This window comes from Boleophthalmus pectinirostris, unplaced genomic scaffold, assembly GCF_026225935.1.
Source record: "Boleophthalmus pectinirostris isolate CB_2022bp ecotype Guang Dong unplaced genomic scaffold, ASM2622593v1 HiC_scaffold_16, whole genome shotgun sequence".
In the NCBI taxonomy this organism is placed as follows: domain Eukaryota; kingdom Metazoa; phylum Chordata; class Actinopteri; order Gobiiformes; family Gobiidae; genus Boleophthalmus; species Boleophthalmus pectinirostris.
In genome coordinates, this window is record NW_026571095.1 from 18,049,546 (window position 1) to 18,073,625 (window position 24,080).

At 38.4% G+C, this 24,080-nt stretch overlaps 2 protein-coding genes across 4 annotated transcripts; one reads left to right on the forward strand and one right to left on the reverse strand.

Moving 5' to 3' along the window:
• Positions 1 to 340: 340 nt before the first annotated feature.
• Positions 341 to 10,110, forward strand: LOC110170463 (1-phosphatidylinositol 4,5-bisphosphate phosphodiesterase delta-1-like). 2 transcript variants are annotated; one of them, XM_055151646.1, is made up of 15 exons: positions 341 to 532; positions 1,891 to 2,049; positions 2,581 to 2,809; positions 3,500 to 3,629; positions 3,700 to 3,928; positions 4,346 to 4,547; positions 5,030 to 5,174; positions 6,166 to 6,318; positions 6,390 to 6,539; positions 6,625 to 6,778; positions 6,850 to 6,966; positions 8,926 to 9,104; positions 9,190 to 9,322; positions 9,410 to 9,559; positions 9,630 to 10,110. In XM_055151646.1, exons 1-15 carry the CDS (start codon positions 502 to 504, stop codon positions 9,716 to 9,718), a joined length of 2,250 nt encoding a protein of 749 aa, XP_055007621.1. In that variant the 5' UTR covers positions 341 to 501; the 3' UTR covers positions 9,719 to 10,110. The 2 variants fall into 2 exon arrangements, with proteins under 2 accessions (XP_055007621.1, XP_055007620.1); XM_055151645.1 differs by lacking the exon at positions 341 to 532 and adding an exon at positions 1,628 to 1,758.
• A 658-nt stretch (positions 10,111 to 10,768) lies between these two features.
• LOC110170390 (CTD small phosphatase-like protein) lies at positions 10,769 to 23,805 on the reverse strand. Of its 2 annotated transcripts, XM_020936031.2 has the most exons (8): positions 23,195 to 23,805; positions 15,947 to 16,104; positions 15,721 to 15,753; positions 14,902 to 15,003; positions 14,460 to 14,516; positions 14,018 to 14,110; positions 13,572 to 13,757; positions 10,769 to 12,979 (listed from the first exon to the last, which is right to left on the reverse strand). In XM_020936031.2, exons 1-8 carry the CDS (start codon positions 23,268 to 23,270, stop codon positions 12,854 to 12,856), a joined length of 831 nt encoding a protein of 276 aa, XP_020791690.1. In that variant the 5' UTR covers positions 23,271 to 23,805; the 3' UTR covers positions 10,769 to 12,853. The 2 variants fall into 2 exon arrangements, with proteins under 2 accessions (XP_020791690.1, XP_020791691.1); XM_020936032.2 differs by lacking the exon at positions 15,721 to 15,753 and having other exon boundaries at positions 23,195 to 23,803.
• Between the last annotated feature and the right edge of the window lie 275 nt (positions 23,806 to 24,080).

The window sequence follows — 24,080 nt, forward strand, 5'->3', positions numbered from 1 at the left end:
TAGTGAAAGTCACCTCTAGTAAGCTGTTTGATAAGGTTAGTTAAGGTTAAAGTTGATATATTTTGGCTGAATATCAGTACCTCCGTCAATTCACATGTTTCATATTTGTAAGGAACTGGCTAATTGGTTAATCCACGTTGGCAAGTTGTATAAAGGAACAATTTAAGAGTGTTCAATTCTGTGCGTGTCCTTAACAGATCCATGGTGTCCTTATTCTCAAATAGTAGTCTGATACCCTTGTCCCAGCCCACACGTCGCTCAGGTGAATGTAGCCCAATGCCCTGTCGTGACATCACACGCACGGCTCGTTTGCCAGGCTCGTCAAACCGGTGTTGAAGCTTTCACAGTTCGGACCAGAGGAAGTGCGTTGTGCTGAGCGCTGTTGTGGGATCTTTTCTAAAAAGTTGCCCTAACCAATTTGAATAGCGCTTATGGAAAGAAGAAACTTACATTGGTTAAGGGGAGTTCAAATACACTGATTTACCCACGAAAAGGAGAGAAATGGAGACCAGTGTGAACGAGAAACAACCAGGTAGGCCCAGACTGACTGTTCCTAGTTTTAAATACTGGATTATAAAATTGTCTTTGAGATTGTACTTACCTTTGAAGATTGGTCAAGCAGCTATCAGAAGGTTTCTTCAACGTGAGTATCCTGGCCTGTAGTCGATACCGCATGAGTATTCATTGCTGGTGACATTTAGGCCTGAAATTATTTCTTAAAGGTTCATGAGTGTTTTGTGAGCCACAGTGGTTTTACTAACTTTACCCCGTTGCCAAAGGCGTGGCCACACTCATCGTCTGCTTTTTTTTTTTTTACCTGTTGCACTGATTGTGTTACCCAGTCATGGCAATGCAAAGCTGTATGTTTTTTTTAAGTTACTGGGATTTAGATGATAATTTTGCACATATTTCCAAGACCGGAGTAAATTTTGGACATATGCGACGCTGCTGCACTTAAGGTGATCCAAGTTCACAATGCAAATCTTATTTGGCTATGGTTGTTTATCGATGGTCTACCACTAGGTGGTGTAGTTATGTCAATAGTCACGCGGCGTAACTTTACACCATGGATCTATCGTGTGTACGCACAATGATTCTATTAAAATAACGCACACATTTATTAGCTAACGTTATTTAAGAGGAGGTATTCACATGTTAAATTCAAAAGTCATGAGCAGGCAATTCCCCTTTATACATATTGTCTACAGAAACTGACGATGATTGTCAATAATGCATTTTCTCCCATCTTGTTGAACCCACATGAACATATATTTTAACGGCTGCCCTGATAAAATAAAGAAATTAAATCCAATTCAATCAAAGTAGAGAGAGAGTATGCATGTCTAAATCAAATCAAATCGATGCTACTTAAATTAAACAAGAACTGTCATCCAACAACCTTAGCTACAGTCATTACTAAAACATTTGAGCGAGTTGGCGCGTTCATGATATTTACCAGGATTCCAAATAAATTTCCTGTTTACCTGACAAAAATGATTTTAAAAACAAAAGCCAAGAGACAAAATTTAACAAACCTGAGAGTGAACTTTGACTTTTATCGGGGGCCGTTGAAGCTACGCCTTCCTCGTATTGCGCATAGTCACTTTGCGTTGGGAACATACAGAAGTTCATTGAGCACTGAAGTCTCTGAAGGCACTATGAGTTGCTTACAAAGACAAGATAGACCAGGCAGATCTCAGGAATTACGACACCACGTCGCGAGCAGAAAAGTCATTCAAGTGAATGTGAAGCTTCTAGGTATGCTGCCTCTTGGCTGAAATCTATGAATGTTTGGGACTCCGCCAATAAGGACTACCTGGATTAGGCTATGTGCAGACGGATGATAAAGCTCTTTCATTTGACATGGTTATTGTATGTGCAATATTTCAGGTTTGGAGGGAGATCCAGAACTTCAGTTTCTCCTTCAGGGTGGAGACCTTCTCAAAGTTCGCTCCCAGTCCTGGAAGAAGACTCGATATTTCAGGCTCCAGGAGGACTGCAAAACCATGTGGCGCGAGTCCAAAAAACCCTTCAGGAAAAACCCCACCTGTGAGTGCATCCCTGGCAACCAACCTGAGTCTTGCAGTGGTTGTAACAACTCAGAAACATGTACAAAACTTTTATTCTTTTGACATTACAAGTATATATGGCCTGTACTGTATAGTACACAAATGACTATTAACTCAAAGTTAACAGATCATACATCAATAAAAATCCTTGCTAAAAAGATAATTGTATGTAAGAGATAAGATATGGAGATTTGTGTTTTAAGGAGTGGTTTAAAATAGCTTAAACTTTCCCCTGGGACCGAATCCAAAAGGGCTGTCGTAGTAACACATTGATAACCGAGTTACCTTTGCCGCCCAAGCAGCTGAATCTGTGTACTGTTTTAAAAATGTGTTTGTCAGATAGTTTTCCTGAGTCAGGAAAGCTGATTATTAGATTATGCAGGCAGGAGAAGATGTAAAGCTCAGATTTAGAGTTAGACAAAGTTTATTGATCTACAAGGGAAATTTTACACAGATTTGTGTTCATATAAATAAATCCATATATTACAGTCTAATACTGTTTTGGCCTCAGTTTCCTTGGATGATGTCTCTGCCTTACGATTGGGCCGTCAGTCAGAGGGTTTGAAGAAGTACACAGAAGAACAGGTGGATGGGCGCTGCTTCTCCATCATGTTCAAAGGTCACCGCAAAAACTTGGACTTGATGGCCAGCTCTGAGGAGGAGGCCAAACAGTGGGTAAACAGCATGGAGAAAGTGATCTCCATCTTAAACAACTTGAACCACGAGGAGAAGACCGAACAGTATCCTTTGTTAGTTCTTTGTTTCATTGTTTTATTTATTTATTTTTAAACTTGACTATTTTTATTCAAGCTGCCCTTGTCTCTGCATCCCCCATGTGCCCCATTGCCAGTTTGTATTTTTGAAGGGACTTGTAAGTTAAAATTGAAATCGAGGAGCAATGAAGCTAAGGAGGTGTCAGTATGTTTAAAACAATCATCACCAAAAGCATTAAAACTGCATTTTAATCAAAGATCATTATAACAAAAGTGAAAAGCTTTTGACATTTTTTAACTTTACTGAAATTGTATTACAACTTGAAGGCCTTGCTATAGATTTTATATATTATATATATAAATATATTAATATTGACAAAACAAGTTTATCTGGTTTAGTCTGTGTTGACTATAGACCGCTTTAGTTCTTGGTTTAGTTTAGTGTGACCATGTTCATGTCAGTTGCATGTTGAATGATTAATGTGAGGATGGTATGTATATGGGCAAGGTAATTCGTGTTACATATTAAGATATTAAAATCACAATATGAACAAATCAAAACATAAATAATCAGCACAACATTAACATTGAGAGTGCAGAATAAAAAACGTTTAACTCCCCACTAGATAGAGTTGCTATTTTGTGTAACAGCTTTTGAAAATTTGTAGATTTACTAGAATAGCTTTTGATGTTTTTTTCCTTATATCAAGTGTATAGTTGGATTTTAACATGTCTGAGAAAAGCAGACAAAAACAAAGATGACCAACTGAGTGAATCTGAGGTCAAAAACTTCATGCGTTTAATCAATGTTGACTTGGATGACGAATACACAGAAATGCTCTTTAAGGTAATGATTTTCTGAGCTGTTTAGACTTTTTATTTTCATACATGCATTTTCACCTGTGTATTTTGCTCAGAAATGTGACACATCAAAAAGCGGATATCTGTCTGGAGAGGAGATCAAGCATTTATATGACTTGTTAACTGATCGAGAGGAAATTGATGTAATTTATGGAGAATATGCCAAAAGCACAGGGTACATGAATCCTGACAATCTGGTGGAGTTTCTAATGAAGGAGCAGCGAGAGAAGGCTTCACTGATAGACGCCCACAGGATTATTGACCAGTGTGAGCCAGATGAAGCAGGTTAGTACTACAAAAACATTTACTTAAGTTTATAAAGCACAATAGATTTACAGAATTCTGAAATATATTTGTTATTTTGTAATGCAATGTAAAGCATGTGATTTTAAGGATTCAGTTGATTAAATCCACTGAGGATGGGCAGGTGGATTGGGTGTGATCTTTCTAAACCCACATTGCAATGTGGCTGGCTGATGTGGTAACATTAGTATTCCACAACATTAAATTAAAACTGCCTGTATTTTGTCGCAACCTATGGTCCAGATATGGGTGGGCGTGTTATTGTGTATCTGCTAAATGTCAAACATAAATATCAAGTCAAGTACATTCATATTTTCACTTTACCTGGCAGGCTGTTACACAGGTCAGTGTGATTGAGGCAGCATTCAACTTCTTAATTATTATTTCTACTTGTGTCAGCCAAAGCCAAGAAGCTGCTGTCTAAAGATGGGTTCCTCGTGTACCTGCACAGACCTGAGACCTTCCTCCTGAATCCAGACCATAAAGGCGTTTACCAAGACATGAGCCAGCCCCTGAACCACTACTTCATCTCCTCCTCCCACAACACTTACCTGGAGGAGGACCAGCTCAAGGGGCCCAGCAGCACCGAGGCCTATGTCAGGTAAGAGACAATGGACAATGAAACTGGGAACTTTTACAAAAAAAAGGTGAAAGTAGAAAGTAACGAGACCATTGTTGTTACAATACTAAAATAACATTTTGATAGTATGGAAAAGATTTTAGTACTAATTTCATTAACACACAATGACAGAAACACTAGACAATAGAGTACAATTTTCAACACAAAAGTATGATATACTTCCATGTTACCAACTTTATAAAACTAATGATCTAATTTCTCCTGTTTATGTAATTAATTCATTTTTTTTTCTTTAAATATATCTAGGTTATTTATTTATTCTTATATTGACCCAGCCCTATTAAGACAGTCCTGACACACTCATCACACTTATCTGAGGCCAGACATTTTCATTTGTTATACATTGCATTCATCACAGCATTTAGTTACATTTACATTACATTTTATTTTCTGCACATTCTTTGCACAATTAAGTATTAAAACATGCACCATGTGTCTATCAGGGCTCTTCTTAAGGGCTGCCGCTGTGTGGAGCTGGACTGCTGGGACGGCTCAGATGACGAGCCGGTGATCTACCATGGCTACACTCTCACCTCTAAGATCCTCTTTAAAGATGTCATCAAAGCCATCAAGCAGTATGCTTTTAAGGTGTGTACTAGTGTGATATGATTCACACCCATAATATGAAAAAAGTGGAGGGTGCTCCACTTGCTTGTGTCCATGAAGATGTTATTGCTTTGCCTGGAGTGTTCCACATAAGGCATTAAACATGTACAGTAAAGGTAAAGGTGAAGCAATCAAGGCAAGTTACAGGTCAGATCTGTAGAGAGATGGGTGCACTCATAGTAAGACTGCCTGTTTTCTGTGTAAGTAGATAAGCAGACATAGATAAGTTTAATGGCATACTGCAGAGAATTTGTTTTTATGAATATTTGAAGAGGCTAAACATTTAATTCTGTCAACTGGACAAAAATTTGAGGGAGAAGACATTTCACCTCTCATCTAAGTGGCTTCTTCAGGTTTGGTCAACTTTGGTCCAATTGACAAAATTACATTTTTCTTTCTTGCTCTGTGGATCATACGTAGCCTGATTCATCAGCTGGTTTCACTTCGTGGAAACCATCTGACCTCACAGCATTAGGATTTGTTTGCTCGACGGTAGGCGGGTACTTTTTTTTTTAACCCATCGCTGCTATTTGTTTGTGAATGTATGGCTTTGTGTACATCCATCTCGACTGCTTTGTTTACTGTTTTGCTGTACCACAAAAGGAACCCAATCATGGCTTCACAGCTCTTCACTGATTGGCAAGTGTGCAGTCTATAACTTCTGGGGTTATTGCAAACTGTCTAGTGTATTCCAGTTCCTGACCTAGTCGCTGGAGAGAAAAAAAATGAGGCACTAGGTGGCGCCAGCCTGGCTAGATCATACGTGGATAATTGAGGGATCACATGTACAATATTTGAAGAGCTTTATAAATTATATCTGGATTCAAGCAGCTACAATATAATGTTCTTTTCCTTGAAATGTGTGATGTTTTATTGTGAAACATGTGAATAGGAACAATTCCTATTGTTGGGAATTTTTTGTTAATATTCAGAATATATATGAAATCTTAAATATTTTGTTTAAACTTTGCAGACCTCTGAATACCCAGTGATACTCTCTCTGGAAAACCACTGCAGCGTAGAGCAGCAACAAGTCATGGCCCATCACATGAGCTCAATCCTGGGCAGTGCGCTTGTTACCAAACCCTTGGGAGAAGGCATGCCCATAACCTTCCCATCTCCAGAGGTCTGCCTATAACTGATCTGTTTTATGTTTTTGTAATGAACAACAATATCTAAAACTTGTTTTAAATCTAGGAGCTAAAAGGGAAGTTCTTGATCAAAGGAAAGAGGTTAAACAAACTTGAGTCCCTTTTCATTCAAGAAGCAGATGCTGAAGATACAGATGTTACAGAAGAGGAGGAGTCAGGCTGTGAAGAGGTGACTGAGGAGAAACAAAAGGCCAAAGTAAGCATTGTGACACAACAAATGATAAACTATGAATTAGCCCTTTTAGTGTTTATAATACCCTTGCATGTTCTGTTATGATTAGAAGAAGTTGAAACTTGCCAGAGAGTTGTCTGACATGGTGATCTACTTGAAGAGTGTGCATTTCCATAGTTTTGAAGATGCAAGAAACAACTTGAGCTTTTATGAGATGTCGTCTTTCAAGGAGGGAAAGGCAAAGAAGCTAGCAACAGAGTCTGGTAATAGTTTTCATTAGCACTGATGTATTCCTTATTTTTTCTGTTGTTTAACATTAATTTTTTTGCTACAGCTAATGGTTACATTCGTCATAATGTGGACAAACTGAGCCGTATTTATCCTGCTGGCTCTAGAACTGACTCCTCCAACTACAATCCAGTGTCGCTTTGGAACGCCGGCTGTCAAATAGGTATGAAGGTATTTGTACCTTTTCTGGTGAAGGGTACACCACTTGCTAATCACCATGGAGATTTGCTTTGGCTGGAATGTTTCACACAGTGACTTTAAACTTGTCCATCTTGCCTGTATTTGAGTTTCATTCCTCTTATACGTGTGAAGAATCCCTCAGTCGTCCAGGTAGAATCCATGGCGAGAAGAAAATTCAGTTTGTCGACTGGACAAAAGTTAGTTAGGTTGAAGACTTTTCACAGCTTATCCAAGCTGCTTCTTGAAGAAGCAACTTGGATGAGCTGCGAAATGCCATTCAGCTTTTACCTTAAACATGTATTATTACTGTGATTGGGGTCACCTCTTTACAGATCTACACATAAATGAACATTTTCCATTCTCACCTTCTCATTTTCCAAACTCACAATATAAAAGAATAAGAACTTCGTACATCAGTTACTAGAGACGGGTGCGTTGGAGGAGAGGGAGCAGCCCAAGAACATAGAGAAAAATCCCACACAGGCCTAGTGCCGAAACATTGCACGGTTTGTCCTAATAAATGTCACAATTTAAGACGGTGTGTGGGATTTTTCTCTATGTTCATTTTCCAAACTCAAAATTTACAAATAAACATTTCCTAGCATTTAAAAAAAAATCTATGACCAGTATAGCCACCCTTCGTCTCACATGGTCATAAACCTTCCATTCATGGAGTTTGTCCATTTCTTGGTCCGTTGATGATCGGCTTTTTGTGCAGCAGTAACCACAGCCTCCCAGACACTATTCAGAGAGGTGTACTTTTCCTTCATTGTAAATCTTCCATTTAAGAAGGGCCCAGAAGTTCTCAAATAGGGTTTTGGTCAGGTGAAGAAGGGGGCCATGTCACCTGACCAAGGCTGTTACTGTGTAGTCATGCAGTGGAGTACTTCGATACATGTGATAGGGCATTGTCCTGCATAAAAATCACGGTCCTCTTGAAAGATGCAGACTTTTTCCAGTACCACTGCTTGAACAAAGTGTCCCCTAAAAACTGGCAGTAAGTTTTGGAGTTCATTTTGAGTCCATCTTCAAACTGAAAAGGACCAACAAGCTCATCTTTAATAATAACAGCCAATGCCAGTAACATCTCCACCTTGCTGTCTTCTGAGTCAAAGTGGAGATCTGTGCCAACCACAAGCCCATCCATCTGGTCCATCAAAAGTCACTCTTGTCCATAAAACTTTGAAAAATCTGTCTTCAGATATTTCTTGGCCCAGTCTTGACATTTAGCTTATGTTTGTTCAGTGGTGGTTGGGTTTCAGCCTTCCTCACCTTGGCCATGTCTCTGAGCACTGAATACCTTGTACTTCTGAGCTCTCCCGGTGGGCTGCAGTTTTGTAATATGACAGAGCTGGAGGATGATGGGTTCCTGGTAACTTCATGTTTGATTCTTCTTTTTTTCTCAACATGTTTCTTTTGACACTGTTGACTATTTGCAACCAAACGTTTGATGGTTCTGTGATGATGCCCCAGTATCTTTGTTATTGCAAGAGTGCTGCATCCCTCTGCAAGACTGTTTAAAACTGTTGACTTTTCAGAGTCAGCTAAATCTCTTTTTGACCCATTTTGCCTGAGGAAAAGAAGCTGCCTAATAATTCCTTGATATAGGATGTTGATCTCCTTTGGCCACACCCTCCCTCATTAGACAAATACACATCATCTGATATGCTTCAATCAATTAAGAAGAATCCAAGTTTATACAGCTTGGATTTGGAGAACATGCATAAAAATCTGGGTATGGTCAAAATACACACTTGCCTAATAATTGTGCACACAGTGTAATCTGCAATTTGTCATCTGCTTAAATCTTCATGAAGTTGGACAAGTTTACTACCATATTATGGGACATTCCAGGCAAAGCAATGCTACATCACCAACATTAAAGGGGTGCCATGTTAGTGAAGTTGGACATTTTGATTGTTACACGTTGTTTTGTCTTTAGTTGCCTTAAACTTTCAGACAACTTGTGAAGACATGGATGTGTACCAGGGCAAATTTATGGTTAATGGAAAGAGTGGGTACATCCTGAAACCGGCCTATATGAGAAACAAGGCCACAGACTTTGACCCCATCACTCTGACCAGAGGAGAATGGCTCCGACACAAGATATTTCATGTTATGGTGAGTGTTGCTATGGAAACCTCATATTTCCAATAAGTGATCAAAATATTTGAACTGTTTCCACAATTTGTTGATTCATCATCAGATTATATCAGGTCAGCAGCTTCCAAAAGTCAACAAAAAGAAATCCTCAGTTGTAGATCCAATAGTTAAAGTGGAGATCCATGGCGTCCCAGCAGATGTGGCCACAAAAGAGACCCACGTAATTAACAACAATGGTATAAACTTTTGCCATCAGCCATTTCTTATCTTTACTAGCCATATAAAAAGTATACTTGAGATTACACTATAAATTGTGTTTTAAGGTTTTAACCCATCTTGGAATGAAAGCTTCCAGTTCGATGTCTATGTACCAGAGTTGGCACTGGTGAGATTTCTTGTGGAAGACTATGACTCCACATCTGATAATGAATTTGTCGCCCAATACACAGTTCCCTTCACTAGTCTTCAAATGGGTATGTTCAAAATAAATACAACTTTTGTGAAAATGTTTGAAACCTTATTTGAGTGTAAATTTGTCCACAGGTTACAGACATATTCCTCTACTGGACAAGACTGGGGATGCCCTTCCATCAGCCAGACTTTTTGTTCATATCATGGTTGTAGATGTTTAATGTCACTGGGAAACATTTTTTTCTGCCAGACCATGATTTTTTTTTTTTAATTCATGTTTTATTTTTGTGTTTAATTTATTGGCTTGTATCAAAAAGTGGCACTAGTTACTAGATACATATATACATGCTGATCAAACTACACCTTTTTTCCTCTTTTTTTTTTTTTTTTGGAGCAAATGTTTAATTGTACAAAAGCAATCACATTATTTTATGTTCCAATCTCATTTAAAGGTTTTCAAGTCTTAATAATGTTGAGATTTTAATGAATTCAGACATTAAGCATATCAAAACATTGTACTGTACTGTGTGCAAGTTCAGAGTTTAGGAAGATTATTTTTCTTGTAAAATCAGCACTGTGCTATATTTTATAAATGAATATTTTGAATATTCAACCACCTGCTGTTTCATGTGTTGAATTGTTACATAAGACATCAAGTCATCTTCTGCTTGTCTGGTGGCTAAGTCTGAAAGGCACTTTCCATGGTGAACCAGCGCCTCTTTGTAAATTATTGTAAAATCTAAAATGTTAAAACAACAAACTTTTTCAGCACTTATGGGGAAGGTCCCAAGATGACCTTATTATAAGCAGGCCAAGACCACAGATATCCACCTCCACCTATAATACTCAATTGGTATTGTCACTTTTATTTTAATGTCTTTGTGGCATGTTTTTACCATAATGCATTAACAATAATACACTAACAATATATATAAACTTAATTAGTGTGAAACTACTCCATAGAAATACCTACTCACCACTGTAACAGGTACTCCTCGTTCAGAAGCAATTTAACCTGAACTTTGAGAGGACACACCCTTTGTACATGTTACTGTGCAGCCACTAAAAGTAGGTTATGTGAAGCACTCGCCAACAATGTATTGTTTGAATGAAAAAGTCACTTCAAAAATGTATTCAAATGTGCTTTATTGTAACATGTCTGGGACAAAATGACAGTCTTTATACTCTAACAGGAAGTAAGTCAGAAGTAATGATTCTTTGGCCTTGGCTTAAAATTATGAATTTAGAAAACAAAAGACATGACAAAGAGATCAAATGAATTTTTTTTTTTTATTATGGAAATAGCCAAAAAGTATGCTCAGGATGACAATTTGCGGCCAACACTCAAAAGAAAAAGCCAACAAGAAGTGACAAGTGTTAAAAAGAAAACTTGAAAGTGAATCTGTCCCAGAATAATGACCTCAAACTCAAGTGTTTCTGAACTTCGGTGTTAAATCAAAGCAAATGAGTTGTGTGAAAATGAGTGAAACAAAAACAATGCTTGTGCTGGCACGCATGCATGTCCCATGAGAGGACAAGACCTGACTCAGATTTTACTGAAGGCAAGAGGAAAAAAAACTGTAGGGTGGAACATAGACAGGAAAAATGACAGTGATGCAACATATTGAACCAAATATTGAATAAGAGGGTAGAAAAATCTGACCGATACAATGTCAGAAAGGAGACCACGGAGGTTGAGAAGAGTCAAACTATTTTTTGAAAAAGACATTGCACTGAACCACCTTGAGCACAACACTCACTACCAACAATGTAAAAGAGCAAATATATGTTCAAATGATTACAGGTTGCATTTCTGAAATGGTTTAGGCCGTCCTAATTTCACATTATAAAATGGCATTTTGATTCACAGATTTAAGCGACCAGAATACTAGAAAATGGAAACCTAATTAATAATTGTATTTACTTTTTTACTTAGTTTTGTCATGGTTGAAGATTTAGACAAAACAATTGTTAATTTAGTTAGTTTGCGCAACCATTCATTTAAAAGATAATATAAGTGGCAACTCACTATATATGAAAAGGAATACTGAAATCCATTAAGTATGAGCTGGACTGGATCTGAACCAAAGGCATAATGTTAACAGATGTACCTTCATAGGGATTATTGCCACTGTGGTTGTAGCTAATGTTGCAGCATTCAGTTTGTGTGGCTCCTCTCAAACATAGGCACTGAGGTGACGAGCAGTTTAAAGTTTCACTATCTGAACTCAACCCACCACTATCCTAAAATCCCCTACAATATCCTCATGAGAAGTACAAAAACATGGCACTAGACCTATTCACTGTCAGACCAAATTAAACAGTAGGACACCTTTGCATCTGTGTACAACTCTGTCAAAGAAAATACAGGTAGCCACATAGGACACAGTAACAAATACATACAAGTGAATCCAAAATTATAAACCTATAATAATGTTATGCTTACTAAATGTAACACTTAGAACTGAAAGCCTTGTAAAGACAAAAATAATTTCCTTATTTGGCAAATAAAACAAAACACAAAAAGACAAGAGGAGTAATGGCACAGTTTTATCTGAACTTTGAGATGTTAATTCTACTCTCAAATAGCCATTGCAAACATATTCAGTTTCCTAAATCAAATAAAATACAACATTCCTACAAATAATGAAAGCAGAAAGAACAAAGTTACATCTATATAATGGCACAAGTAAACTGAGGGGAAGAATACTATGAAGATGTTTACCCAGCGTTGATGATCACAAAACTAAAGCCAAACTTTTATATAAAGATAGTTCTGTGTCCACTTTAAAGCATATTTTTCTGTGAAGACTGAAATATGCCATGTACAAAACACTTCCTCATATAAACTACTTTCAGACAAGGCACTTTACTCAGTAAGAAAAGAGTCACAGTCCTTTCTATCACCAGAAACTGCCTGCATAGCAACGACGAGGACAAAATCTGTCAGACTTGTGTAGCATCACAAGAGGTTTCAAAAATGTTCTTTTTCTTTTTTGGTTTTTAAAACAAGCACTCTCCCGTTACTAAAACTCTGTATGTTTGAAATAAAAACCAGAGTTCAATCCTCTTAGTAATTTTCTCCAATATTCTTGAGCAAGGATGCTCTGTTCTTATGTGATTTAGTGACAGTGCTTCTGGGAGTTTGAGTTTCTGATGGCACTCGGGAGGCAACGGCCAGTCTCCAAGAGCAGATAGGTTTCCACAGTGAGACTCCAGGGCTCCCCCTTGTGGCAGTGACAAAAGGGGCATGTTTTGGAGGATCTGCCTGAGTCCGAGAGGTGTGGCGTAGGTTTGAGGGCACAGAAGGACACAGAGGAGTGTGCAGATCAGCCATGGTGCTTAAGTCCGTCCTGCTACCTGCTCCTGAGGTTCTGCAGGACGCCATATACCTCTTCTTCTTTGCTGAGTCCTTCAAAAAAAGGCAGCAGGTCCAGGAGCTCTGTGTCATTCATGTCGTCAAACCACGACTGCACCGGCACCTGTAACAGGTGCAACATTAGAAAAGAGTTAAGTCTTTTTTTGTATAAGATGAATGGCGGGATGTCCTGTATAATGAAAGTGCTTAGAAGTGATGTGGAAGTTGCCTTCTTAGCAACAAGTCCAGATTAAATCTTAATAGACAAACAGTCAAAACATTTATCTAAAATGAAACAGGATGTAGTTAAAAAACACAATACCCAGATGGTCGTCTTTTTTGTTATAGCTGGATGATATTTACTGAGATGGCAATTGTGCATAATATAATTTAACCCCTATATAGATGTTAATAACAATACCAGCAATAACAATAACAGCAATAATAATAACAATAATAATAAATATTGAACATACTGTTTATTATTATTTATTTACTGTGCATGCTATTATTTTGTTGGCATCAATTTATGGAGAACAACAACAACAAAAAATCTGAAAATGAACATAAATAGATATTTCTACGATTATTTGCCTTGTCTTTGCTGCATGAACAAAAGGAACAGGAAGAAGATAAATCTTATATTCTTACAGAAAACTGCCTCTATTTGCTGGTGTGATGTGATCACATTATCAGTATCAGAAAATCCCACTCACAGCATTTTCAGGGTGAAATATGTAGGAAGCAGGCGAGTTGTCGACTATGATGACATTGTTGAGCTCTCGTCCGAGCCGGCTGAGGTCTTTGACGTAGTTGCCTCTGTGAAAAACACAGGACTCTCTGAAGAGCCGCGCTCTGAACACACCCCACTGGTCCAGCAGATCGGCCACAGGGTCTGCATACTGCATTTAGACAAAGACAAATTCAGAAACATGCACACTAATAAAGAACTGAAGATTGACAATTTTCTACTCTATTACCAAATGCACAACTGACCGCTACCGACTTTACTGCAACACTACAGCAGGTACAAGTCCCTTCATAAACTTACCCATGCATTTTGTACAAGATGCAAAAGACATAGAAAGTGAAGCAGAGTGGTGTGAAAATGAAAACAACTATAGAGGAGACAAAAGAGCCAATGAAAATATTTGAACCATACCTTAGCAAGACTGGCTGTAAACAGCACGCACTCAAAAAGCTCTCCCATCTTTTGAAGAAACTCATCAACATGGGGCCTTTTCAGTACATACACCTGGAACAACAAAATTCAAGTTAACTGTAGCATTTTGGTGTATAACCAGTTACAACTAAATACAACTAAATTGTGTTTATTTACTTAGAAAATATCAATTGACAAACATAATACACAGCATACAGTAGTAAAGCTCACTACAAAAATGTAAAAGGAATACACATTTCTCCCCACACAAGCAGGATCAGTGGCTGCCATCCAGTGCAAGTAATCATGAATAGGCTAATCAGGAACACACAGCCTATCCTGGATTACTTGAACTGGATCACCGCCTCTATCTTTTCCATCCTCATGAATCCTGTAAATGTAATTAACAATAGTGAAAAAGTCTCTACATGACAAGACATACCTGATGAACTATGCCATCAATCTCCACAGGAACAATGAAGTCAGCGTTGCTTATAGGCTAAAAAAAAAAAGTGAAACAAAAGCAAAAATTCATTATTTATTTACCAGCAGAGGTCATGTCAGTCAGACAAATATCAAATATAGTACGACATTGTTTTTTTGCTTCGTTTTTTGCTTAGTACGTTTCCTTATTAAAACATACCTTGGGATGTGTTACTTTGCACATGAGTAATTAAAAACATTTAGGTCATTTTAAAATCCATTCACTATTTGCAAGACAATTTCAAATAATTTATCATTCAAACTGCCTTCACTATGCAGTTATCCCACTTCGATGTTAGCAGCTACCAGTCTTTTTAGCCACATTTAAACTGCTCCACTCTTCAGTGTACCAGAGTAATACAAAGTTACTTACACTAGGCTGACCTGAACCGCTCCTTTACCTTAAATGAGCTGTGGACGAGAGTTTCATCCAGGTCTATCACAACACACTTTTTGCCATAATCAGAAATCTTCATCTCTGGCAGGAGGTATTTGGCTGGTGGCTACAGAGATATATCAGAAAACAAACAAAGTGAATGAAGAGGAATGTGAGGTGTTAGAGAAATAGAGAGATAGCCAATTACATTTAAGGGTGAGCAGAAGAAATATACCATAGACCAAAGCTAAAATTGACAGACAACGAGATAATTATGATATTAAAGAATCTTTAAAGACATTATTCAAACTGATCATTGCAAAGGCAGTTTTAGTGTATTTGAATTAAATTGCCTAATATACCCTCAATTATGAAATTATACAACACAGGTTGTCACCAGCATTAGCGGTAAGGATTGTCCCTATTCCATGCAACAATGCTCCATGCTGTACCAATGACATTTATCGAGCAAGGCTGAAATGATGTACAGTTAATCAACAACAGCCCAAATATACTGATTTGCCATTACACCATTTAAAAGTAGTAAAACAGTATGGCAAACTGGAAGTATGGCTTTTTACATAATGACCACAAACATTTTTGTGGAGTGTTTTCAAGTACGGTCATTAGTGCCAACAAGTTGTTACCAGCGGATCACCCATGCAGATAGCGTTTAACACAAGGGCCTTTAGACCGTCTCAGCACCGAATGCTACGCTGGACTCAATATGGACCACTGGTTGGTGTCCGTGAGGCACGCTGAGAAGAAGCCCACACAAGCAGGAAGTGCTGGCACCAACCCACTCAGCCACATGCACAGGAAACAGAAAAAAGGCAATACATACACTAGGGACAGGGATGACCTCGACCTGGTCACACTACAACACAAGAGAGATAGACATGGACAGACAAAAATAAGGTGAGGGGAGAAAGAACTATTTAAACACTTCACAAAAAGGGAGCTTCAAGTCAATAACACAAAAGAGACAAAAGCTACAACATAGGTGAAATAATCTACAGATTCAGAAGTCAAACATGGGAGAAGTGGAGGGGTTTGTCCAGGCAGCACACCTTGGGAGGGGATCCGTTCTCCTCGACCGGTGGAGGCAGGGCGCTGGTGTTGGAGTTGGCAGCTGGTGGCTCAACATTGTAATTTCGGAAACAGCAAAATAATGTGCTGAAGATGCTCCGATTCCTCTGCTTCTTCAAGCTGCTTTTGGACTGTGATGCTGCAGAAATAAGATATGGAAGATGGTTGTGAATTTAATCTGTAAACTTATAAAATGTTAAGTGAATTTGGCATCATGGGTACATCTTAGATAGGAATTACTTTTACAGTCCGTTCAGACCGGGGCATCAAGGCGACCAGTTTATATGCAAAGTCTATGTGGACGTACATCTAGGGCGCTTCTGGGGTGCGTCTTCGGGTGTCAGCACAGTGTGAATTTGACGTTGACGCAGTGCATCTTGAGCATTCTGGCATTGACACTCTAGAAGCGCGTTCAGGGTATCAGCATCAGAAGTTGAAAATGAGGAACTTTTCACTTCAGACGCGCCACGTCAACCAATCAGGGACGACTATCCATTGACGTAGCAATGTTATTATCCAGAAGAAAGAGAAAGACCCGAGGACCGAAGCGGGAGCCACAAACATTAGCGGAGCATAAATATATATGCCGCTAAGGACTACAGCAGGACCAGGACTAGACCAGGACTAGACCAGGACTAGACCAGTGTAATTAGTGTAGTATAAATATATACATGTAGCAGTCGCCGAGCCGATCACCAGGACTGGACCAGGACTAAACCAGGACTAGCCAGGACTAGACCAGGACGATCCAGTGTCATTAGCGAAGTATACATATACATACGCCGCAGCCGCCGAGCCGATCACCTCCGCTGATGTTTTTGTGTAATAAACTAGTGTCACTCTCTCAGCCTGGTCTGATACCGTTCCGGGAAAAGACCGGGACCTGGCACTTGTTTTCAGGGCAACAGATGTGCGTCGAGTATTTTTCTCCCGTTTGTCCACGGCGTCCAAGACACGTGTCAGGGGCATCTAAACTCCAATGCAAATAGAGGCGTCTGGGGCGTTTTTTGACTCTGCGGTCTGGACGGACCTTTAGCGAGGACAGTAACATTCCTATACTTATTAACAGTTTGTAAAGTCTCCCCACACACTACAGGATTTTTCAGTCTTAAGCAATTTTTAAACATATGACAAAAAGCGCACACCACAGGCATGAGGAGAATCTTATAAAATTTTAAATCTTCCAATCCCCCAAGCACAATGCTAAAAGCTATGTACTATCAAACTAGAGTGCACTAGACATCCCCTCTAACCCTGATGCTGTTTCATTGGCTGGTGCAGTGATAGTGATGTTTTGTACTTAAGATATGAAAGCAGCTCAGAATTGACACCACACACAAGAAGCGCAGCAGATAAAAAATCTTTGACGAAGTCGGGTAACGCCCCCACCATGGGGGCTTAAATCGGACAAATCATCCTGTAGTGTGTGTTGGTCTTTTTGAGGACTGACTGAGGTTTGGTAGAAGCATTGATCAGAAAGAGCTTCAGTTATTATCAGTTCAGCTCAGTTCTCATACCACAACTATGGCGTGGGGCCTAAATAAGACTTATTAATAGTGACAAGTTGAGAGCTGCACACTCCTCCTCGTTTCATTTGCCCCGTCTTGCCTTTCTGTGAGCGGATTGGCCCACAGGTCTCCATTTTGAAAGCATGCTTTATTCCCTCCCAAGTTTGAGCTGGCAGGTGAGTGACTGAAGCAGCCTGGACATGCACAAGGAGGAGGAGGAGGCCCCGAGTCTGAGCAGAGGAGGCTATACAAGGGTGCATTCCTCTCTACCCACTCGGCCCTCTGGTCTTCAAGACTAAGAATGCTTTCAAAGTGTGGGCCAGCAGAGATGTGGCTTTATGTCTCTATGTGTCTCTATGTCTGTCTGCATCTTCAATGTTGCCAGTACTCTGAACTCAGACAATTAAAAAAATGTATTTTTAAGTAAAATGTGTAATTGTGATTTTTTTGATAAGCACTGCAATTAGATTTGTGATATGTATTTTAATAATTTCTGTTCGAAATTCAAATTTTAAACGAGTCCAGAAAAATTTACAAAAAAAAAAAGACAGAAAGAACAAATATGAACTGACAAACTAATACAAGAATCACATCAGAACATGTTGGTACAGACCTACACTACAGGATTTGCCATTTTTATCCTGAAGTAAGTTGTTTATTGTTTTAGTTGTTTGTGGGAAATTATGATACTTCAAAAACTACAGCTTTTGCTATTTTCTAATTGTGTCCAATCAAACTGAGATTTTAATTTGATTGCAATTAAATTTGCCGCTCTAGAAAAGGCACATTTACAATCTAAACTCACAGTACAGCCCATTACCGTCAGGCAGCAGACCATGTCCCTTCTGATCAGGACAAAGAGGGCCACATCCAGCATCCTCTCACTGATTAAGTCAGACTGCATAGACCATTTTAATGTGCAGACTTGATATAAACCCATTTGTTATTTGTGATGATCTTTGTAAGAATGGACGTGCTATGTCTTTGTGCACTGGCACTTTGTCTGCAAATTAAGTTTCTATACTGAGATTTAAAAAATTTAAATACTACAGGTTTCTGAAGTCTCATGTCATATGTACATCACAATATTCTTTTCTTTCTTCAGTGTTGGTCTTAATTGAGGTGGCTCAATTGAACTCTCAATCATAACAAAACACTACACAGGTTAATATTAGTTGGTGTTAAGTTACATATTTATCCAGTCTGCTCTCCAAGTGCTTTTGTGAGACTGTATTGCAGAGGAGCAAAGACAAACAGACTTCCCTCATCCAAGACACTTCTTTGGCTCAAACCCATACAGCCATTTCTATTCCTCGAGTGCTTTGAGCAAACGTCAGAATCAGAAAAGGTTGTTGTAAAATGAAACCAAAACAATATTACTGCAATGTAAACAGAGTGGCAAAGACATAGAGGAATAATACACTGCTGACTCCTCACATACAAGCAGCAGCTCTATTGAGAGCTCCTCATCCCCTCCCCAAGAAAGCACCCAGCCTCCTGTGACTTCAGGAGACCCTTTTCAGTCTTGAGTATTCAGGTTCTTGTTCACTCTGGAGTCTGGACCTTTGGACAGGTGAAAGCAGAGAACTCAGAAATGGCTCAGAACATCTAACTGCTGACGCTGCAGTAATCAACCTGCCAATCTCATGTTTTAACTTTCTCTCTCATAAACAAAATTAAAAACTCCATTAATGAGGAATGTGAAATTACTACTCCCAAACTGTTCTCAAAGAAATTATGTTATGAGATTTTGACACTGTTGAAAATGTAAAATGTAATGTTTAAAAAAAAAAAAAAAAAAAAAAAAAATCAAAACTGTTTCCCAACAAATTGACAAAAATATTCAAACAGTCCATCAGACATTTGATTAACATCCCTGGAAATGTCTGAAAGAGCCAAGAGTCTGGCTGCAGACCTCCACCCAGAGAACCCAACCCAGCAGACCTCTAACAGGACGCACCTCCACCAACATGTCCCTACTTTATTTTTTATTTTACGCTCTATAAGCAATTTAATTACACTTTTTATTAGTTGTTACCTTAATTTGCCATTAAATGTTATTAAAGATGATAAAGCTCTTTTCATTTTTTGCACTTATTAGCACTCCAAAGATTATAATTTAAATTGCCAATCCAGTGTCCTAATTATAAATTCATTAAAATGAAATTTGCTCCACTCTGCTTGTATAGGGAAAACAGCAGTTTAAAAAGATGTCACAAACATTACACATTTATCAGCATGTGGCCTACAATGTCCTAAATACAAATCACACAGGCATGTGTTGCAGTCTGGTTAACATTAGACATGATTCTTTAATGATTATGTTTTGGAAATGAGTTTGGACGTATCTTTAAGGCAGGAAATCGTCGACGTTCACTTTTAACAAGGGGGCTGTTTTTTTTTTTTACTTTTAGGGACCTGCTGATGGAGATAAGTCACTTGAGGGTTCTGGAGGTAAAGGTCTGCAGCCAGGTCCCTCTCAAAAGGGTAGAATAATCACTTTTACTTTTGTAACTCTGACTAGAAATATTATACATTTTTCAAATCCAACAATCATCAGTTTTTCAACCATCTGAACAAACTCTCACATTTAGTATAGAGCAGTCATCAGCTTTTTCCTCTCAACTAAAAACAGCTGCTTCACTGATTTCAGCAGTGAGACTCAGGTACTGCCACAAAGACAAGGGTAGAAAAAAAGAAGTCATCTGACAAAAAAACAACATAAAAAAAAGTTGTTACAGTATAGATGTGGTTCAATAACATCTGCTTTCTTGCATTGTACTCCTGCATCTTGATGTTTGTGTGGCCCTCTGAGATAATGACAGAGAGGAGGGACTGCTGACTTAAACAACTAAACAAGACGAGCAGAGTGTTTTTACGCAAAGAAAAGTACATAAAGAGTGAAAGCTTGGACAAGTCTAATTGATTTTTCAAATTAAACAGACAGGGTATAAAGAAATTCAATCAATCAAATCACTCAATCAAAATCTGCCGCAAAAGGAGCAAACAACAACTAAAGTATTAGGGGTGTAAGAAAAAAATTGATTCGGTGATATATCGTGATAGTTCATTGCACAATTCTCGAAACGATTCAAAATGCATCCGAATTGATTTTTTAAATAATATTTTTCACAAAAATTCATTAGTTACATCCATTGTTCTCAGCATTAAAAAAAACAACATTATATTTCATACAATTGTGTTCTCTTGAAGGTGTAGTTGACTGTATTATTAGAAGTAATTATTGATAAATCACAATATATCATCCATTGATTTAGTATGGGGATGTATGTGGATATACGTGACATGTGAATCATGATACACATATGATGCACACCCCTATAAAACATTACCTTCTATATTTAAGTTTGAACTTTATACTTATAGAATTTGTTTAGAACAATTAGTGCCACTTTTTTGACCTACTGCCCAGTAAGACATGCTAATAACAGAGCCCTCCCTCAAACACAAAGGGCAACTACATATAGCATGTCAGGGTAAAAATAGATTTCTTACAGGGGGCCAATAGAGTCTGTAGAACGAGGGAGCTTTATGAGACGGAAGGGGTGAAACAACGGGTTGAATTTGTACCCATTTGTTTTTGTTTGAAATAAAGTGTCACTCTCCACAATCACAGCAATCTCTTTTAACTGTTAATATGAGACAACTACATAGAGTTTCATACTGTTCCCTGCAGTTTTACTAAACTAACCTGTGAATCATAGTGGTTAAGAATATGAGACATGGTGAAATAATAGTCATTGTTGTCATCTGTGAAAAGTTATACTGACTGTGAGGTCAGTGGTGCCCCGGACCACAGGCCAGAGGCTCTAAATTTAGGCTGGAGCTTGGCAGCAAAAAACAGTGTTCAAACAGGAGACACATGTCGTAAGGCCACAGGCTGAGCCACACTGGCCAAAGGTGGTCATGCTCTGTCCAGACAAACTGGAGCCTGGTTAACCAAAGCACTATCACCACCGTCACCTGTCAAACTCCAAAAATCCTTCTCACACAGACAGATGGGCAAAACAAGAAAACCCAAAACAACATGCACAACAACAATATATCTATATGTGTCTTTAACCAAAAGTAAATTACCTCATGGGAATCATTTTTTATAACTTTTCAAAGTGGAGGTGTAGGAAGGATTAACAAGATTGATAATGGAGCTATTAAAGTCAAGTTGTGCTATATGTTAGTCAAGTAAGCAATACTGTAGTAATTACTGTATTCCTGCATAATCCTCTAGATTCTAGCAAACAGATTGTAATCTGTGTAATCTTCTTGCAGATTGCTTTAACCCTTGAGAGATTATCAGAAATAAATGCAAATCAAGGCATTCTTTCAACATTCTCTTTACTACACTGTAATTGTGTACAAAGTCATGACATGAACAGAATAAAGATAAAAGTGGATAATTTTAGTAGATTTAGTAGAAAACAAATATAAAGAGCAACAAGAATTCACTATTATCTTTGTAAAATTCTGCCCCTTATCCACAACATTAAATGCCACTCCTCTTGTATTGTTAGCTGGTATTCATTCAAGATCCATGCTAATCACAACTTTCACCTATAATGTTGAAAACTTAGTCAAAATAAATATTAAGATCATGGTTTACAATGATGACATGAAAAACCCAATTACCTCTGTAACAGGTCTTTTTCACACAACACAGGACATAGAGGGTGGTGGTGTTTAACGCCAAGAGGCAAATGTATTATTGTTGTGCTTTGAGTGCTCATATTACTAATGGACTCAGAGTTAAGTAAGGTTTGACTCTATGATACAGTTACAGATTTCTGGGACTTTGGTGACCCGGAAACTGTCAAAGAACCCTGAGGAATGTCAGTGAATGGGCATCTGAAGTTCAGACTCCCCCAGACTGTATTTAGATGCTACCAGTGGTAACCGTCAGCACAAACATGAACATTTACTAACGAGTCAAATGTTACAATTATATATTCATCATAAGGTTAATTGAAAACATAACAAATTAACACATTATTAGCTTTATATGCAAGATGTCAACGTTTTTTTTTTTTTTGTATTCCTATAAATGCATGGTCCCACAAATATTTACTGTTTGATTTTTTTTTTTTTAATCAGTATAGTTTAGATACGTTTAAATGTTTACGACAAGACAACGAAGAATGTGATTAGTTATGCCAGTGTATAGTCCAGGTTGTTTTTGTTGTTGTTGTCTTCGGTCAGAAACATACAGCCTATGTGGGCTCAACATGTACTTCTTTACTCATGTGAAACGCTGTAAAAATGACAGATTCCCAAACCAGCTATTGCTTTGACGGTTCAAAGCTGGTGCTACTAGGTCAAAGACCATCACAAAAAGCATAAGCAATCGTCTGTCATACTGACAGCTTGAAGTGTACACTGTGAGGGCTAACAGAGTTTTGGAAAAGCTAAATTATAACTCAACAAGCAAAATAAATAACGATACAACGCACTCTCACTACTACACCCAGATACGCCTTGCAAAGTGATGCATTTTCATAAGCACACCCCCAAAGAGCCGCTCATACAAACTTGTTGCATCTCAAGTTCATAAACTATGAACTGTGCTGTTTTTAAACAGCATTAAAGCATTTAACAAGTAGACCAATCTCTTGTGCAAGACAGCTAACAAGTGTGAGCTAATGTTAGAAGTGAAAGTGACTAGCACGCTACCAGTGGCAAACTAGTGTCCAGTCAGTTTATTCTTACCTTTATCTTGGTTAAAGGCTAATATTTCCTCCTCCTTCGGGTTTGAAACCTGGGTTATTATGGACATGTGGTCCATTTAGGCGGGTGATTTTTGCGGCTTTGTTTCCCAGAGCGTATCCGTGCTAGCGCGCTTTCTTCGTGTGCTAATGTTAGCTTAAAGATGGGAGCTCGGAGCTAGCGCCGTGCGTCACCGTCTGTCCGAGGCGCAGTGTTGTGGCAGCGGGGTTAGCCAGCCAGCAAGCACGGGGGTGTGTGGAAGCCAGACAGGGAATGTCATTTATGACCCGGCGCAAATTGGCGTACATGCAAACGAATCTATTAGAGTAAAAAAATAACTGTATGTAACTTAAAGAAAAAAATACGCCGCATCAACCCTTCGCTAAAGTTAGCAACTAGCCTTGTTAGCAAGTTAGTGTTAGCCGTGAAGCTCAGATGATCCAAATGTACGGCTACGCTGTGCCAGTCACAAAACGACTCTGTAAACTACAGGAAGTCAGAGAGATGTTCAATCCAAGGTTCAGAAACCCTTAAAACAAAAACATGCCGTTAACTCAATTTACACCTGGTTCAAAATAACCACTTAAATAATAACCACAGAAAACACTCCTTTACAATCACTCTAGGCAACATGGATGATTCATGCATTAAGAAAATTATCTAACAGATACAGAAGATTGTTCTTAAAATCTGATCTGGGTTTTATTTTTTCAATGTTCAAATATTTAAAAAAAGTTTGTTTCAAGCATCAATTAGGCTATTCAAAGATCCTTGTCTTTTCAAAGAGCCTAATTCATTTACAGGTATACATTATTGTTGTGAATTAATGTAAACATTATTGTTTTGAGGTTCACTGACACCCCCTATCGTTGCTGTGTGTAAAGATCTG